Consider the following 20809-nt stretch of genomic DNA (forward strand, 5'->3'; position numbering starts at 1 on the left):
AGCATTTATTACAAGTTGACCTGAAGCCAAGCTAACTATGAAATGGTCACCCAGCACCTTCGTGCGTACTAAGTGCCTCTAAAAATAATTATCGTGTTGCTGTTCTTTAAGACATTCATAGCCTCTTAAACAGCTTTTAAGACTTCACAACCATCTGCAAAGGCCAAAATAGTAAAAATCAACAGTGAATACTACTAAGAGGTGTATTATTTGCTGTTTCAAAAATGCAGCAACTAACAAGAGAATCTAGGACCTACAACTTGGCCTGTTTGTGCCCCTCCCCTTGCCAGGTCCTGGATCTGCCCCTGGGGTGTATACTATCTATGCCAGTACAGTGGTTCACCAATATGGTGGACGCGTAGGTGAAACGTTAAATTACGTAATGAAGATCACGTGTTGAAAATGCTCTATATGTTGTCACGCCTACAGGGTAAACCGCGTATGGGATGAAGCTGAAAATCGGTGGGTGAATAGGTTAACTATTGAACCTCAAACCTTTTGTGGTTTGAAAGAAATCTAGCTAAAAACGAGGAAGATACAACGAAAAAATCAACAGTGTGTAACAATTATGCAATCGAGATTAGCTAATGCGAATTTAAAGTTCCACCAACACGCTTCTGAAGTAGCTATGAAAGCGAACAGGGTATTGGCTTGTATGAAAAGAAGCTTTATCGATTTGAATGAATTTGTACTATCACGGTTGTATAAATCAATGGTTTGACCAATATTAGAATACGGAAATGTAATTTGGGGACCCCATTATGTATTAGATCAACGTAAACTTGAGGGTGTGCAATGGCGTGCTACAAAACTAGTACCATCCTTAAGAGACAAGTCTTACATAGATCGACTGACATCAATGAATTTACCATCTCTTTTGTACAGGCACAGACGTGGTGACTTAATATTTCTTTTCAAGATGTTGAACGATTACTTCAATCTGGATCACTCCAACTTTTTTACTTTCTCCCACAATACACAAACTAGAGGTCATGCATATAAATTACTTAAGCCCCCTGCCCACCTTTCATGTCGGGTCAACTATTTTAGTACTAGAGTAATTAATGATTGGAACAATCTTACGAGTGATATTGTAGGAAATTCTTTATTAAATAATTTTAAATCAGCTGTAGATAATTACTTTTATGACTAGATTTATGTTAATGTAATAATTATATTCATAGTTAATTTTTGTTCATTGCATCTAATTTATGTGTGCATAAGTATGTAATTGAGTGGGTGAACAGGCTTCTAAGCCTCAACCCAAATCACATCATAATCATAATCATAATCATAATCATAATAAAAAACGACTACTTGCCACGCCTACCAGAAAAACCGCTTGGGGTAATGCTTTGAAAATCACTGTACAGATGGAGTAATCATCTTAGAAAGGCTCTTCAATGGTGTAGAAGAATCAGACTCAAAGCCACGGAGTTATAACACGAAATCCAACTTAGTGTAGCAAGTGCAAGATCGAGATACTCTAATAGAGCAGTCACCCTAATAGAGCAGTCACCCTGAAGAGAATTCAAGAGATCAGCTACAAACAAGTCACCCTGTATAGAGATCAGCTACAAACAATCCACCCTGTAGAAAGATCAGCTAGAAGAAGTTACCTTGTAGGGAGTTCATGCAAGTATGGAAAGAGATAGTTTAGCTAAAAGAAATCACCTTGTAGAGTTCAGCTACAAAGAAACCACCACGTAGAGAGTTCAGCTACAAACAAATTGCTCTGTAGAGAGATCAGCTAAAAGAAGTTACCTGGTAGAGAGTTCAGCTACAAAGAAACCATCATGTAGAGAGTTCAGCTGCAAACAAATCACCTGTATATAGTTCAGCCACAAACAAATCTCACTGTAGAGAGATCAGCTAGGAGAAATTTCTTCAGTTACAAACAAATCACCTTGTAGAAAGATCAGCTAGAAGAAGTAACCTTGTAGAGAGTTCAGTTACAAAGAAATCACCATGTAGAGAGTTCAGCTACAAACTAGTGACCTTGTAGAGACATCAGCTAGTAGAAGTTACCTTGTAGAGAGTTCAACTACAAACAATTCACCCTGTTCAGAGATCAGTTAGAAGAAGTTTTCTTGTAGAGAGTTCAGCTACAAACAAATCACCCTGTAGAAAGATCAGCTAGAAGAAGTAACCTTGTAGAGAGTTCAGTTACAAAGAAACCACCATGTAGAGAGTTCAGCTACAAACTAGTGACCTTGTAGAGACATCAACTAGTAGAAGTTACCTTGCAGAGAGTTCAGCTACAAACAATTCACCTTGTTCAGAGATCAGTTAGAAGAAGTTACCTTGTAGAGAGTTCAGTTACAAAGAAACCACCATGTAAAGAATTCAGCTACAAACTAGTGACCCTGTAGAGACATCAGCTAGAAGAAGTTACCTTGTAGGAAATTCAGCTACAAAGAAGCCGTTCTGTAAAGAGCTCAGCTGCAAACAAATCACCTATACAGAATTCAGCTACAAACAAATCACCCTGTAGAGAGATCAGCTAGAAGAAGTTAGCTTGTAGATAGTTCAGCTACAAACAAATCACCCTGTAGAAAGATCAGCTAGAAGAAGTCACCTGTAGTGAGTTCAGCTACAAAGAAACCACCCTGTAGAGAGTTCAGCTACAAAGAAACCACCATGTAGAGAGTTCAGCTGCAAACAAATCACCCTGTAGAAAGATCAGCTAGAAGAAGTCACTTTGTGGAGAGTTCAGTTACAAAAAACCACCATGTAGAGAGTTCAGCTACAAACTAGTGACCTTGTAGAGACATCAGCTAGTAGAAGTTACGTTATAGAGAGTTCAGCTACAAACAATTCACCCTGTTCAGAGATCAGTTAGAAGAAATTTTCTTGTAGAGAGTTCAGCTACAAACAAATCACCCTGTAGAAAGATCAGCTAGCCTTGTAGAGGGTTCAGTTACAAAGAAACCACCATGTAGAGAATTCAGCTCCAAACTAGTGACCCTGTAGAGACATCAGCTAGAAGAAATTACCTTGTAGAAAATTCAGCTACAAAGAAACCATTCTGTAAAGAGCTCAGCTGCAAGCAAATCATCTATACAGAATTCAGCTACAAACAAATTACCCTGTAGAGAGATCAGCTAGAAGAAGTTACCGTGTAGATAGTTCAGCTACAAACAAATTACCCTGTAGAGAGATCAGTTAGAAGAAGTTTTCTTGTAGAGAGTTCAGTTACAAACAAATCACCCTGTAGAAAGATCAGCTAGAAGAAGTCACCTTGTAGAGAGTTCAGCTACAAAGAAACCACCATGTAGAGAGTCCAGCTACAAACAAATCACCCTGTAGAGAGATCAGCTAGAAGAAGTTACCTTGTAGATCGTTCAGCTACAAACAATTCATCCTGTAGAAAGAGCAGTTAGAAGACGTCACCTTGTAGAGTGTTCAGTTACAAAGAAACCACCATGGATAGTTCTGTAATAAATAAATCTATTATATTATAATTTGTACATTTACTGATAAAATCAGAAATATTTAAACTATTTAAAATCTGCTTCATCTTTTCTTCTTCCTGTAGTAAAGAAGAAAAGATAGGTTTAAAAAGTCCCAAAGCTGGCATAGGCCAGCTTTGGGGTATACAAATACAAAAAGAAGTGAAATCTAATCCAAAACAGCCAAGCTGTAAAAAAACAGTGCAGCCCTCAAAAAGGCTATGGTGAAAAAAGATGTGAAAAGTGGCACCAAATTCATCTGAATTGTCGTTATTAAAATTTTTACCATTAACCTACCATCACAGCCATTTCTTGGCCGCCACCTTGGATTTCACATCTTTTTTCACCATAGCCTTTCTGAGGGCTGCACTGTTTTTTTACAGCTTGGCTATTTTGGATTAGATAAGCATTACAAGAAATTACACGTTGAATGAAAGTTCATTATGCCATGCAGTCTCTATAGCTAAAACTGGAAATTCTGAAACTGCATGACATGTAATGGAGCACAACACAATTGTAGCACAGTGTGGTACCAGGTTTAACTGTAACGTATGCACAGTTTTTGGATATGACCCTCAGAAGTTGGTCTAATGCTCAGACATGTTGGGTTCATTCTAGAATATAAGGAAATCTTATCTGAAGAGATGCATGGTGTATCTTAGTTGCTTAAAGAATGCTCTATGCTACTCTCTGGTGTGCCTGACTGTTTTAATAGAGTACACAACTATTAGAATAATTGACTGCTCTATTTGTTCTTGAAAGTGGATACACTCTGAATAAAAGTCAGTGGAGAAGTTGTCGTCCGACAGGCTCACTCCTGCCACATGGTTGTCTTCCCCATCTTGACAGGGGTAGTGCTGGAAGCCTGAAGCGGTATTAAAGGTTAACTATGTGATTACACATTGCTACAGTTAACATAGCTTTACTATCACTGAGCACTTTATTGCTAGTCTGCAAACTACATCACCGCCTGCCTGTGCTGCAAACTGATTTCGTACATGCGCACTATTTTCAGTGGAGGTTTCAGTCGAAACCATTGCAACCTTCTATCTGCTGTTACTAAATTCAAAGGGCTGTGAATCACTTGTTAATTCTACTTTTATAGTCTTCTTACACATTTTGTAGATGTAGTCTGATATGGATTTTGTGACTATTTAATTAGTGTAGTTATGACTGACTGCTCTATTAGAGTATCTTGAAGATTTCTTACAAGTATAACTCCTACCTTTGTTCTCTCTGTATCCACTAGTGAGTACAGTACTAAGTGAAAAGGAATCACTATGTAATTTAATAATATGGTAGTACTGTACAGTGGCAATCATGGAGGTTTCGGCTTCCCTGTCCAAAATATCACCCCAAAACCAGCCTAATTTTTTCTTCATAACAGCTTGGTACAATTGGTTAGGCATAATCAAGCAGTTATGCAACTAACATGAAATCCTTTTGATAGTGCTTACTTTGTGTTGGCACTCCTCTGTGTTCATAAAATGAAAATTCTTAAAATATAATCATACACTACGATAGTAGTGTATAGTAGGGACCACAAAGGAGTAGGCGTGGCCCACGAAATAATATCACCCAAAAAACAGCCTCAATTTCCCCTAACGACGATCAGACAGTATTGGATAGGTGAAACTAAGCCCAAACAAGCTTTCAGATCGACCCGAAATGCTTTCAACAAGTTGCTACGGAATTTTAAAATAATTTATTTAACGTAATTTTCTACTGACTGAGTAACTGACTGACTGATGCCTTCAGACAAACATAACTCGATAACGGCTAAGGCTACGGGCTTGACTTTTTCGCTGTTTGACGTCACTTCGTCCCGACAGGTACCTTTTGGCATACCACAGTATGTACAATGCATTCTTTATGGACTTACCAGAGTCCTCCTTTGTCTCCCATTCATCTTTGCTGACAGCGAAAAGTGTCAATTTGGCGATAGCATGTGATGGCTTCCCTTCACATAACAGAAATCGTCCTTATTTTTCATAGTGGCTATTTTGATAGCAGAGGTGCTTGTCAAACAGTTCTTGATTCGTACTGTTGTGTAATGGGTTAAACACAACCAACAATGAAGCGTAATGGATACTTCACTTTTCATATGATAATTAATATAACTGGGGCGCACGGCATCATTTCTTTCGGAATGTATCTTGGTGTGCAGAGGTGCTTTTTGAACAGTTCTTGACTTGAAAATGCTGCGTAACGGGTTGAATATAGCTGACAACAAAGCGTAATGGATACTTCACTTTTCAGACAATAATTGGGGCGTGCGGCGCCATTTCAGATGCGGTATGCGTGGGTTCTCCAGTCATAGTAATTATTTACAAAAAAAGTTAACAAACAAGTACACAGAAAAATGTGAAATTTTCAACTAGAGTAGCATCGATAAAAAGTACTGAAACAAGCTGGAGCAGTGCACGATATTAAATCACAGTAAAACAATAAGAAGTGTTATATCCCTACTGTGCTCAAGATGCCATGCACAGTAGGGATATAACACTTCTTATTTTTTTACTGTGATTTAATATTGTGCACTACTCCAACTAGTTTCAGTACTTTTTATCGATGTGCTATGGTCCCTACTCTAGTTGAAAATTCCAAATTTTTTTGTGTATACAGTTATTATGCAAGTAACAATATCACTTACCAATTACACACAACATAGCAGTATCAGACAATATACTAGTAGCATTGCACACATAACAACCGCTATCTGGTAATTGTACATTTAGTATCATCAGTGTTGTGGTGTAAATGTTAGTATTTGTAATAGTAGTAGTAATAATTCTTGTTGGGTCTTCATCTAGTACCTCTCCATTGTGTAGCCATGTGAGACTGGCTGGTATATAACTAAACACTTCACAAGTAAATGTCACACTTGACCCATTGTCTGCTATTACATCCATGGGGTGGGCATTAATTGTGGGACGAGGAACTGTATGAAAAATAACACATGTTAATATGACAATAAACACATTCAGTCTTACTTACATGCTATAGCAAGTTGTGCAAAGTCACTGTCAGTTGAACCTGCACTGTTAGTCAATATACATCGATATCTTCCTTCATCATTAGTTAACACATTTGGTATAGTCAGTACACTAGTAATGAGGTTAGCTCTAATAGTAGTAGTAACAATAGCTTTATCTACTAATGGATTATCATGTGGTCCTCTAAACCATCTAACTTTCACATCTCCACATGCTTGACCAATACACGTGAAATTAACATCACGAGTTGGTATAACTGTTTGGTCCATTGGCTGCTCAGAAATAACTGGTCTAGTCACTAAAATATACACAATAATCATATTGCGAACCATTCATAATAGGGATCGACTATTTTTTAAAAAAAATCCTAATACAACACACAAAAAAACAAAAACAAAAATACCACCTAGGAAAACACTCTTCAACTAAAAAAGAACCGTCTGGTGGATCTTTGCAAGAAGCTTATAGTATCAAATTAAAAGAAAACAATAAGTGCATTTTAGAAATTGATCATAATTATTTTAATTAAAGACACACAGTAGTGTGTTGTGTGGCCAAGAAAGCCGGCGTGCCACACCATGAGTAGGGGTTGAAAGGATTCCATGGAACCTCTCTTTTTTTTTTCCCTTCGGCATAAGAGAAACTCATACAAGCTTTCTATTACTGAGTCAACAAAGAGTAACCTTCTTAAAGTATTCTTGCTATTTTATAGCATTCCACAACTGTTTAAACAACTCTATTTACTCAGCAACCTTGTTCTGAAATACTTCCACTCTTTATCTACACAGCACAGGCATTTCATGGTAACTTTCGTCATTTCATGGTAACTGCATGTGATTTAGTGTGCATTATTTAGAATTCATACTATTTTGTTGGTGATTATGACTGCTATAAAGTTCCCTTCTTTGATAACACACTTGGAACCAAAGACTAAATTATTATTATTATAATTTTACAATGCTATACTGAATCTATATAGATAGCTAGTCAGTTTACTATGTAACGATTGGCTGCATGCAGCTCAGTAATAGACTATATGTGTGGTCCATTTATTGAACAAAATGTAATCAATTTGCATTGAATAGCAGTGTGCCCGAGAATTTTTGATGGTGAACGACTATTGTAAACCACATACAAAAGTACCGGTAACAAATGCGGCTTGAGCTATAACTCGCCACTAACACTACGAACTCGGCTCTTCTTTCCAGCTACTATTCTATACAGGTAGAGGAATCTATTGATCTGCAAAAAGTACTGGTAAGTAGTCTATTTTCTGAGATTCGTATTTTTCTATGTACATTTATCACAGTCGTTCACCATTGTGACGTACTAAAACATAACAAAACATGTTAAAATATCACATGTTTTTAGGATGTTTTTGGCAGTGCATATAGTCTATTTGGTGTTGAAAAATTAAGTTTACATTACAAAGATTACGATAATATCTTGCTGCTAAAATAACATATTAACAAGCGTGGCTGCTGAATATGTGAATTTTAACTACAGTTAATTCTCATTCTGCACAAGAAGGGGTCAATGATTTAGCCATGGCCAGTAAGCAGAGCCAGCAAGTAGCATGAAGTAAATTTTGATGGCAAATGAGAGAGAGATAGCCAGTCAAAACATGTGCACTCTGAGAGTGATAAGTTACAGAGTGCTTAGAATGTGATGCTATGGGCGTTTATATATCGAAACTGCTATACGGCAGTTGTGACAGTGAGAGGGTTAATATTGTAGCAATACAATTCTGTGATGAAATTTTGTCAGAAATAAAAGAAGTCAAATACTACTCTGTGATTGCAGATGAGGTGTGTGATGTGTCAGACAAGGAACAGCTTTCAATCTGTTTACGTTGTGTGCATGACAAAGTTGTCAAGGAAATGTTCCTTGATGTTGTTGAAGTAGAGCGAATTACTGGAAACGCTCTAGCAAATACACTACTACACTATCTTGCATTATGGATCCTCTCATACTCAGATATGCATGGGCAGTGTTATGATGGGAGCTCAAACATGTCAGGTGCACGAAATGGCTGCAAAGAAATTGTGCAAAACATGCTCCATTGGCTACTTATACTCACTGTGCTGCACACAGGTTGAATCTTGCAGTTGTGTCTGCTTGCCATATTCAAGAATTCAAAAGTACTGAAGCTAGCATTGGGGAAATTACTAGATTCCTTAAGTACTTGGCTAAACGGCAACGTTCATTAGAAAGGTACATTGATTCTTTAACCATGGCAGTACCATTCAAAGCACAAAAATTAAAAAAAGCACGCAGAACATGACAGATGGTACGTATAGATACTTATGCAGTGTTCTTAGAACTTCTTCCCACAGTGCAATGTAGGCTATTGTTTAACCAAACCAGTTCTCTGATTTGGGTACAGATTGGGACTGGGATGGCGAAACATCAACAAAAGCATAGGTGTAGCTTGTGGTTGGTTGGCCATACAATGATAAGAATAAAATAAAAGCTGAGCATGCAAAGCATGCTATAAACTATGGGGTCTGGAGGTATGCCCCCAGGAAATGTTTGAGAGGATAAGGCTCTGAGATTGAATTCAGAGTATCATTAGTAGTAAAGAAACATGTTTGAATCATTTCAACAGTGCATTCTTAGTTGTGTAATATACTTCTATGTAAGTCACAAACAACACTGCATATATGAAAATTAATTTTAGAGGTGCTTGTCACAATCGTCGATCTGAAGTGTTGCTGAGGGATCACTGTGTAAACAGATAGTTTCATGAATTCTTGGATTGCTGATTGAATATAAAAGTGAATTAAAGAGTAACATGATGTTGATGGTAAGTAGACAGTTCAGTACTTAAGAGATGACTTGAAATGCCAGATTATTGCCCCCACTTCCTACACCTATGAAAAGTTAATAGCTTTTTATACAAACTTCAGTCCTCTGTACTCATTATTTGTTTTGCAATTCTTCTGAAAGTAGTTACTAGTTTCAGAGGATCAACAAAGAAATTTCAAATGAAGCGATTGATGTTATTTTATGTTTACAAGAAGTTGATGAAATAACTGCATAGCATGAGAACCATTTCTAGTTCTAATTTTCATGAAGTGTACATGCAATCTGTGAGAACAGGTACGTCTCTTCATGGAGATGGCTTTTCCTTTACAAAGCCATGAGTTGTCGGAAGACAAATTCATAGAAACAATGTCCAGATCTCTAGTGTGGAGGATATCATTGTACAATGAGTTTGTTTCTCATGTGGTTAGTGAGATAGAAACTAGATTTACTTCTAATGAAACTTGTAGTGTTGGGCTACTCAATTTACTTTCAAGTCATATTTGCAAAACAGTATCAGATTTATCCAACTTTGATGTACCAGAGAATTTACAGTCTGCTGTTAATTTCTACCAGCACAATTTACCATTTTCTGCCTTGTTTATTACTGGGTATAGGATGTGGGTTAGAAAATGGAAGGGGTGCATCTCAAAAGTCCCACACAAAATGATTGCTGCATTCAGATTATGTGATAGCATGTCATATCCTAACATCTATCTGCTATTACAATTATCTATAACTTTCTGTGAGAGTGAACGCAGCTTTAGTCAATTAAAACTACTGAAAACTTCAATTCGATTCACCATGACAGCCACCAGAATTAGCTCATTAGCCATGCTTAAGATGGAGGTGGACCTATTTCCATCCACTTTCAGCTGTTTTTTTTTATTCTGTGATATATTTTGGATGGAAATAGCTCATTTTCAATCTACAATGAGATTCAAAAATTGGATGGTTCTGTTCATCCCAATCTGTACCAAATTTATAACCATCCAAATCTGCAATAATCGGTACCAAATTTATAATCATCTAAATTGGATGATTCTGGTCATCTAATTTTGGAATAATCTGTACCAACATTGATGACAGTGAATTTTCAGATTAATGAACATGCAAACTCAGGATTGCAAAGAATCAAAGGATACACTACATACATGAAAGCTGATAATACAAGTTTCATGTCAAGTTGTTCTTGGCTTGCAAAAACATGGCCATTCAAAAAACTTTAAATTTCTAGTATTATGACTTTGTTAATTAGCACACCAGTTCTATGTACTCATGCATACATTATCTATGTAAAGTATGCATGTATGTAATCAGAAAATTAATCAGCATATGTTTATGGTGTGAAAATAACAAATCACAGCAATCCGACTTATACATCATTGTTCACTATCATACGGTACAGCAGTACAGTATATTAAGGATCATGGAGGTTTTCACAAACAATATTGACCAAAAACCAGTCTCACAATACCTTCATAGCGCCTTGGCAGTATTGGTGAGGTATAACAAGGCCTAAAAGTGTGACTTAACAGTGGCAGATACAGGGGGGCTGCAATGGTTTCAGCTTTCTGGCATACTGCAGTATGTACAATGCATGCATCGTGGCATTGCACATGAAGAAGAGTACAAGATATGCCTCTGCAAACAAACCAATTGCTATGGAAAATACGGGAAATGAGAGTGATAGTCAGCCATAGGAAAGCTGTATTGCATGTGCATTACTGCAAATTGACACCTTTGCATTTTAAGTGGGACAAGAAGGAGGACAAAGGTGGGTCTGTGTAATGAGACAAGTTAGACAACAACTGCTCAATATTAGGAATGTGTATGATGTATAGTCTTGTTCACAGCCAAAAGCAGTCAGGTAAATACTCTAATAATCCAGTCAAGAGTGTCTGGTAACAACAAAGTTGAACTTGACGGCCACTAATGTAAATTGTTATACGAATCTACAACAATTATCATTATCAATAAAACAAATCCATTACTGGATTAATAAAAAGTACAAAAACTAGATGAATAAAAAAAATTAAAAAGGGGAATAGGGATACATTAAGTTATGTACTTAGGACAATGAGCTACTCACCTAGTTGTCATATTCTTCTTATTTCATGGTCTGCTCAATGGCTAACATGTCCCCCGCACAGTGGGTAGAAATACGCATCCACGCATCACCCAAGCGCTCATTTTACAGATCATTTGTCTTAGAATATAGTTTAGTTACTGTCAAATAATCTAGACTTATAGCAACTACACTGAGCCTAGCCTAACTTATAAGCCCATAATTAAACACTCCATGTCACTCAATATAATGAGTCAAAGTATATTATATCTTTGAACAAATTGGACATCAAAGCCATGAGCAAACCGCATTCCCATGATATTGCTGGGTAATATCTAAATATTGCCTGGGTAATATCTAGATATTGTCTGGGAAATATGCCTGTTAAATCCTGAGCGATGCCTTTGAACGTGCCCACACTAAAGTGTTACATATCTGGATATACATGGACTACTCAAGTGATTGCTTGTAGTACCTTCATCCATTAGATAGCTTTAAACTTAATGTTGAAAAGGTAACAGAAACAACCAAAACCATTTCATTAATAGTCCAGGCCTATACTTGAGATAGGGCATTTATTTCAGAAAACTCCTAGCTTATAATCAATCAAGACAGGCACTATTTGAATGTGGCTTTTATAAAGAAACAAGTAAAAGGAACAATTAGGAATTATAAGTTGGATTATAAAACAAAGAAAAGTAGTAAAACAAGGAAATAGCAAAAATAGTGAAACAAGAAAGCAGATGTACCTGCAAATGTACTAGTGGATATACTGTATCAGCAGGTATTGTTTAGCTATTCTCCTATTTCACCACTTTTTTCTTTGATTCCTAAAATTCCTAATCTTCCTTCTACTCATTTGTTTACTTTTAAATAAATAATATAATTACGACAAATGAACCCTCACATACTGCATCAAAAGAAAGAATATTGCCAGGCATGTGATATAATTAATCTTGCATCTGAACATGCCCCAACAATCAATTACTGAAAGACGAAATAGCCATTACACTTTTTCTTCAGCTACATACTACATGTGTCAGGACTCTAGTCTCTTAGTCATTGTTGTTACATTAGCATCCTCATGAAGTGTTCATGAATACACACCAGATGGTACGATACTGAGCTAGCTACCTGTCACAAGACACAGAAATCTGACAAGCATATAGTTTCCTGCAGGACTCGTAGTCATTGTGGTCACATTAGCATCCTCAAGCAGTGCAGCTTAGCTAATGAATGCACACCAGATGGTATGATACTGAGCTACACTTGTCACAAGACATGCATGGACTTTGACAAGCACATAATTAGAAGTTAAAAACAGTCAGTGGCTGTGCATTTATTGCTTCAGGCAAGTAAGAATCACATACAGTTTCTCCAGCAGTGCATGGACCAAACTATTGTATTGAGCAGATTGGCTCACTGGTGCACAGTACTATAAATGATATGTTGGAAAAAAGTAGAGATTGTTGTTCATGTCAGCATACGTACCATGATGAAATCTATGCTGTGGACATGTATGAATGCATATGGCTTCCCACAAACATTATGTGGCATCCACAAATCAAGCAGGTAGGGTAGGCCACACAGTAAAGGTGCTCCAGCCATTCGTGAGATATGAGCAGCCAAAGTTTTGATTTTTTTGTCTCTTCTTAATGGGTCTACGGGGAGGGGGGAGGTAGTTTTTTTGTTGTTGTATAAACCACAAACGCATATTTCGATTAGCTTGCTTGGTTAAAGATAAAGAATGTATAAAGGAGAACTCACTTATGAAGTTTACAAGGAACCTGATAAGTGTCCACAATGCTACAAATGCTTATTCACATATATAAAGATTGAATGTCTGCCACAGCTACAGTAAGTAAAACCCAAAGTGTACTGCTTATGGGAATAACTTGAAACCTGGTATGTACACAGATTAGCCATCACAGCAGAGTGCCTTTTGATGGTTAGAAAATGAAGAAGTAAAAGCTACTACAGAATTAATAGTATATGTAGCATACATTTTACTTTAAAAAAGTAAGTACTGCATTTACATACCAATCTCATCAACTGTAATTGTTTCTTCACTTGCATCAGCTTCAGCAATAATATTGTTGATATAATTAAAGTAACGTGAAGTCACCCTGACAGTGTAAGTCTCTCCTGGAATAAGATCACTGAGCTGGTAGGGTGGTCTATCAACAATTGTCATTTCTGCTTGTTTAGGTTTAACGAAATACATGATCACAAAGTCTTGTAATTCACTGTACTCTGGCACCATCCATGTAACAGTCACTTCTGAGTTATTATAAGCTGTCACATTAAGACCCTGGACTGCAGCCTCCACTATACAACAAGTGATAAACATCTTAACCACTCACTTGTCGCTACCAAACACACTCATTCCATACACACACAATGATCTTACTTGCATTAATTGTTCTAATAGGAACTTGTGAGGAGAATGGAGATGATCCAATTTCATTAACCGCCGATATACTCAGTTGATATACAGTAAATGGTGTTAGTCCAGTAATATTATACCTGTATATACACAATTACAGGATCAACTCATCACATCAATAAACAATCAGTTAACCATACCTTTCTATAGTATCACTACCACTAGCATCAACAGTGAGGTTTACAGAGCCTGTACAATCATCAATATTTGTTTTTTGACACAAAATCAACTGATACTTTGTGGTTGAAACATCATAATAATTAGGTACTGGCCACTCCACTACAATAGTTGTTACAGTATTGTTTATCTGTTTTATATCATCACCAGGTATAACATCAGGAATGCCTATGGATAATAGATATAATCACAGATAATGATATCAAGACACATGGTAGTGTGTTGTGCGGCCCAAGAAGCCGGCGCGCAATATATTGACAGGAAGAACAAAAACACAATTTGCGCACCTCTGTAGCTCTGTGCTGCCTTGATGAAACAAGACGATTTTTGCTGTGGACACGCCCGCCAACTTCAGTACACCACATACCAAATTTGAGCAAAATCACTTCAAGCATTCCCGAGATATGCGACTTCAAAAATTGGCTTTGTTTCTTCATTTTGTCCCCTTCATCCTATTATTCTTCCTCTTTTCGCACACTTACAAAAGCTGCTATAAAACGTGAACTCCTTATCTGATTGCGTTGAAATTTGGCACACAAAAGGTATAAAGGCACATCTTGGTACCAACATTGGCTGGAATATGATAAACAGGCAAAGAGTTATTAGCAATTATTCACAAAAAATAAAAACCAATATGTTGTCACACCTACAGGGTAAACTGCTTATGGGAAGAAGCTGAAAATCGGTGGGTGAATAGGTTAACTATTGAACCTCAAACCTTTTGTGGTTTGAAAGAAATCGAGCTAAAACCACAAAAATACAACAGAAAAACTAACAGTGTGTAATAATTATGCAATCGAGATTAGCTAATAAAAATGACTACTTGCCAGGCCTACCAGAAAAACTGCTTGGGGTAATGCTTTGAAAATTGTGTACAGATGGAGTAATCATCTTAGAAGGGCTCTTCAATGGTGCAGAAGAATCAGACTTAAAGCCACGGAGTTATAACACGAAATCCAACTTGGTGTAGTAAGTGCAAGATCGAGATACTCTAATAGAGCAGTCATCCTAATAGAGCAGTCACCTTAAAGAGAATTCAAGAAATCAGCTAGAAACAAGTAACCTGTATAGAGATCAGCTACAAACAAATCACCCTGTACAGAGATCAGCTGGAAGAAGTTACCTTGTAAAGAGTTCAGCTACAAACAAATCACCATGTAGAAAGATAAATTAGAAGAAGTCACCTTGTAGAGAGTTCAGTTACAAAGAAACTATCTCAACTACAAACAAGTGACCTTGTAGAGACATCAGCTAGAAGAAGTTACCTTGTAGAGAGTTCAGCTGTAAACAAATCACCCTGTAAGGAGTCCAGCTACAAACAAATCACCCTGTAGAGAGATTAGCTGGAAGAAGTCACCTTGTAGAGAGTACAGTTACAAAGAAACCAAAATGTAGGGAGTTCAGCTACAAACTAGTGACCCTGTAGAGACATCAGCTAGAAGAAGTTACCTTGTAGAGAGTTCAGCTGTAAACAAATAACAATGTAGAGAGTTCAGGTGGAAGAAGTCAACTTGTAGAGAGTTCAGTTACAAAGAAACCATTCAGTAAAGAGCTCAGTTGCAAACAAATCACCTGTACTGAATTCAACTTCAAACAAATTACCCAGTAGAGAGATTAGCTAGAAGAAGTCACCTTGTAGAGAGTTCAGCTACAAAGAAACCACCAAGATAGTTCAGCTGCAAACAAAGCACCCTGTAGAGAATTCAGCTACAAACACATCACCCTGTAGAAAGATCAGCTAGAAGAAGTTACCTTGTAGAGAGTTCAGCTACAAAGAAACCATTCTGTAAAGAGCTCAGCTACAAACAAATCACCTGTACAGAATTCAGCTACAAACAAACAAATCACCCTGTAGAGAGATCAGCTAGGAGAAGTTACCTTGTAGATAGTTCAGCTACAAACAATTCACCCTGTAGAAAGATCAGCTAGAAGAAGCCACCTTGTAGAGTGTTCAAAGAAAAAACCATGTAGAGAGTTCTGTAATAAATATATGTATTATATATATAATTTGTACATTTAATGATAAAATTAGAAATATTTAAAGTATTTAACATCTGCTTCATCTTTTCTTCTTCCTGTGTTAAAGAAAAAAAGATACGTTAAAAAACCACAAAGTCGGCAATAGGCCGGCATTGGGGTATACAAATACAAACAAAAGTGTAATCTAATCCAAAACAGCCAAGCTGTAAAAAAAGAATGCGGCCCTCAAAAAAGCTATGGTGAAAACAGATGTGAAATCCAAGGTGGCACCCAAGAAATGGCTGTGATGGTAGGTTAATGGTAAAAATTTTAATAACAACAATTCAGGTGAATTTTGTGCCAAGACCAAGCGGCACCAAAATTCACCTGAATTGTCGTTATTAACATTAACCTACCATCACAGCCATTTCTTGGGTGCCACCTTGGATTTCACATCTTTTTTTACCATAGCCTTTTTGAGGGCCGCACTCTTTTTTTACAGCTTGGCTGTCTTGGATTAGATAAATTATTACACATAGCTAGTTTGTAGATTGTATATAGAGTAATTAATCTTGGATACACACAACAACAACAACAACAAAGTCAAATACTGTGTAGCTGCAATGTCAATCATGGGTTATCAACAGCATGAAGCCATGTTGTTTACACAATGTGGTCAGACAATTATGACACTCTCAAACTTTAATTAACAAGACTAACTGACTCCACCCAACTTTAGGCTTTGAGTGGAAAGGAAATGGTTTATAGAAATCATATTCATAACAATGAATAATCTCTGGTATCAGCACTATTACTTTGTTACATCTTCATGAGTTGTATGGTTGCTCCTAGGAAATTGCGATTGTGTGCTTACAGGAAGTATACTCACCATTGATATGGGCAATCTGCTAAGTGTAAGAAATGTTGCTACAGCCGTACTAATGCTAACAAAGTCCAAAGGATCTCACACAATGGAATCCTGTAACTTTATTGTTATACGGCTTCTTTAGTATATAGAACTGCTGCCAATAGTGTAATGGCAAAGAGAACTTAGAAAAATTTTGAGGTGTAGGGTGGTTTGCGATCTGTGGAATACGGGCTTATTAATAAATAGGTCAAAGACCGTGGAAGGACTCGGTAAGCATGGCTATATTATAGTTTTTAGCTCGAAAAAGTAGATAACTTTTGCTGTACACGAGTGAAACAAAATAAGAAGAATAATAATATGAAGATGAACAAAATGGCAAATTTCAATTTTGTCCCAAATACAAATACTGTTTCCTTTTTACTTGATACTTACTAGTGGACCAATACTCATTGCAACTAACCACTAGAGGGTTGTTTTGAGTTGGAGGATGCTTTCCAAGGTGGTTTTTATGTGTGCGTTCTATTAGAATTTTTGCAAAAAACATGGGCGATCCCTATTATGAACCTACTATCATGGTTCATGATACACTTGTTTGTAGTGACAACACACTGCATAAAGATCTCCATGCTTACTGCTACAGTGATTGCTTTCACCACAACTCAAATTCAGATGTTACATTAGGTTCCAAAGTGCATACCAAAGTCTTTTAGTGCACTGAAAGATTCAATAATGATAGTCATCATGCTTTGCATTTTAAAATTATGATGCCTAAAAATCTTACCTGATGTGTTAGTTCTCTCAAGGATCTCATGTTCAATAGGAGCATTAGGTACACTATTCCCCATCACTGACAAGTGAATCGAGTAGTTTGTGAAGACTGATAACCCAGTCAAATAGTAACGTGTCATAGGGAATGACAGTGATAAACTAACATTGAAGTCATCACTCGATATGCCAGGGAACATTTGAATCACACTGGGATTTGCTCTATAGTAAATGATATACTGAGTTAGTTGACTGTTGGGATATTCAGGATGTTTCCAAATGAGGTAGATTGAAGTAAGAGATGATGGAACAGCTTCGAGGTCACGTACAGCTGTAGGTGCTACAGAGAAAATATACACAACATGTTAGATACAATAACTGACATACAAAAAGCATATAGTTGTTGCAAACTTTCAATAATTAGAGAAATACAACATTCAAAAAGATACTATCTAAATAGTATTATATTTACACATAAGCTTATTAAAAGGAGTTCTAATTTAAAAAAATCCTAGCTATAGTGCAGAGCAGAGAAGGTTTTACAATGTATATATTTCCATAGAAACTATAACCAAGTCTTCTGAGAATATTAAACAAGTGTCACTAGAAAGTGCACTTCAATCTTATATATTCAGCACATTCAACCCTACTACTCCAAGTGCATAATCACTCCTGTAACTTTAGGGGTTATATGAATAGTATATTTACAGATGGAAATGAAACGTTACACACTTGAAATGAAACTCTATATTAATTATAAAAACACTCAAAAGATAAAATTGGAGACCACTAACTGCTGCTGAGATTAATTTCCCCCAACCTGTGTCTTGGTATCCAAATTGTATCCAAACTATGCATGCAAATAAAAGGTGTAGCTTTTACAGTATATAGCATCCAGAGTATTGTCTACAAACGTACAGAACTATATTATATTATTTTTTATGAAAATACACATGGTACCTCCATACCTGCAGGACTACTTTGATTTTGAATCTGAACAGGACCATTGTTAGTAGAGTATTTGATATTGATAGTTGTGATGGTAAAAGTGTAGTCACTGAAGTAGAAAGCATCAGGAATGACATGTTGATTCACGCCTTGTTCTATCCTTTCAGAGATTGTACCATTATACTGAGGTCCAACAGTGTATGCTGAAGTGAAGGAATAGCTAAATTGTTGATAATATGATCCATTGGATGCTGCAGGAGGTGTCCAAGTGATTGTATATACTCCTCTGGTGTCATTCCCAGCAGTAAACACTGCTCGTAGGTTCATCACAAGAGTAGGTGCTAGAAAACAGACACATCAACAAGATGACCACAAAACATAGTTCGCTGTAAAAAAGCATATAGTGCTACATATTTTTATTATGATATCAACTACCAGTGTAGTTAAACTTCATTTCATAGTCAGTTTGAATCCACCTGAGATCCATGAGATGAACACATGTTCTCACCCCACTGATGATGTGCTGTAAAACATGTTCACTGCCAAAGTTTGAGAAAAACTGAAAATGTACTTAACTCTTACGGAAAATGTACTTAACTCTTACGGAACGTATGTTACTTATATCTGTGATTCAGACATTCATAATAAAATCTGAGCCCTTATTTTCACTTTTCATTTTGACTGCACAAGCCACCTGTTAATACGTTTAGGAGCTGTACACTCTTTCAGTCCTGGAATAAAAGGTTTTTAACCAGTGCTAGAAAAAGTGATATTTCAAAAATCCTTCATACATGCACATCCAACACTGGGATGGAAGCATGTCACACATGCAGTTCACACAAAATATGGCTTATATACTATATCATTATTGCATGGGGGGAGGACACATCAGGTGAATGTAATTAAACTATATCAATTTACATAATTATGCACTAACCATCTTCATCAGTAGAATTTACAGCAGTTATAGGATCTCCTAGACCTGCTCCAGTCCTTCCTCTCACCTCAACAGCGTAGTTAGTATTAACAGATAAATCATTAATAGTGTACCACAGTGTATCAGGACTAGTGATGTTCACTCTTATTCCATTACTAACACAATCACCCACTGAGGTTGGGACATAACAGAGTTCATAACCAGAGAGGACACCTTGATCACAAGATGGTCTATCCCAACTGACCACCAGGGTAGTTGAGTTACGAGGCATCCCAGGATAGTTTACTGTGAGATGATTGGGTGCAAGTGGAGCTGGGAATAGGAAAAGTACACACATGTATGCACCCATTTATTACACAGAAAATGTTTAGTACTTCACTTGAAGGAAATAAATGAGCGTAGATGTACATTTATGTATGTAGCACACATAATTTCAGTACTGGTATACAAACCACTCACTGTCTTCTCTGGTTATGAAAGTGCCATCAAGTGGAGGACCTTCACCAACAGATGTGGCAGCAAATACTGAATATCTATACATCTGGTAGGCGACTGGTAAGAACAAAACACAGTTGAACAGCATTAAAATACTTTGTGATTTAACACACTAAGTCACTAACCTAGATTATCCAATGTGATATTGGTAAGAGCTTCACCAGGTCCAGTAAAGTTAGTGAACGCATTCATTACTACTGTGTTGATTGGTGTGACCCGCTTTCTTCTACCTCCACTACTACCATCAGATATCTCCTGGAACTCAACACGATAGTAACGAATGAATCCATTAGGATCTGATGGAGGGTCCCACGTAAACACCACGCTAATCACTGGATCAGTGAGATTTACTATCCTTATGTTTTGTACTGTAGTGGCAGGAGCTGTAAGAATACAATAGTAAATTATTTATAAATTGGCCATTCCTATTTGTAAGTTAATTGTACAAGTATTGCATACCTATTGGCCTACATATACAAAATCTGATGTGACTAGTGTAAACACACTGAACACCAAGAACTCTATTTCTCACTTATGGGACAACTATAGTGTACACTTACTTGATTCATTGGTCATAATCATAATAGTAGCATTCACATCACTCTCCCCAGCTTGGTTGTTAGCTGTTACTTCAATTGTGTATAGCTGAGACTCATTCAGACCAGTAATGTTAAGCTCCTGTAAACAAAATGTTTCTAGATAAAACACAGACTATTAGCACATGCAAAAGCAAACCAACAAATTATAACCTCAACATCATACAGTACGATAGTAACTGTATAGTAGGGATCACAAAGGAGTAGGCGTGGCCCACAAAATAATATCACGCAAAAAAACAGCCTCAATTTCCCTGACGACGATGAGGCAGTAATGGTTAGGTAAACTAAGCCCAA

The 20809-nt window shown here is 36.9% G+C and overlaps 1 protein-coding gene across 1 annotated transcript in view; it reads right to left on the reverse strand.

The window, feature by feature from the left end:
• LOC136255726 (receptor-type tyrosine-protein phosphatase delta-like) overlaps positions 1–20809 on the reverse strand; it is a 75439-nt gene that overhangs the window by 21827 nt on the left and 32803 nt on the right. The window contains exons 9-19 of the mRNA XM_066048561.1: positions 20477–20594; positions 20042–20299; positions 19881–19973; positions 19422–19733; positions 18505–18825; positions 17553–17876; positions 13908–14112; positions 13732–13847; positions 13362–13649; positions 6450–6746; positions 6106–6393 (exon numbers count right to left, since the gene is read on the reverse strand). Coding sequence (XP_065904633.1) covers positions 6106–6393; positions 6450–6746; positions 13362–13649; positions 13732–13847; positions 13908–14112; positions 17553–17876; positions 18505–18825; positions 19422–19733; positions 19881–19973; positions 20042–20299; positions 20477–20594 — 2620 coding nt within the window. The remainder of the gene's footprint in view (positions 1–6105; positions 6394–6449; positions 6747–13361; positions 13650–13731; positions 13848–13907; positions 14113–17552; positions 17877–18504; positions 18826–19421; positions 19734–19880; positions 19974–20041; positions 20300–20476; positions 20595–20809) is intronic.

Source organism: Dysidea avara, chromosome 5, assembly GCF_963678975.1.
Source record: "Dysidea avara chromosome 5, odDysAvar1.4, whole genome shotgun sequence".
Lineage (NCBI taxonomy): Eukaryota > Metazoa > Porifera > Demospongiae > Dictyoceratida > Dysideidae > Dysidea > Dysidea avara.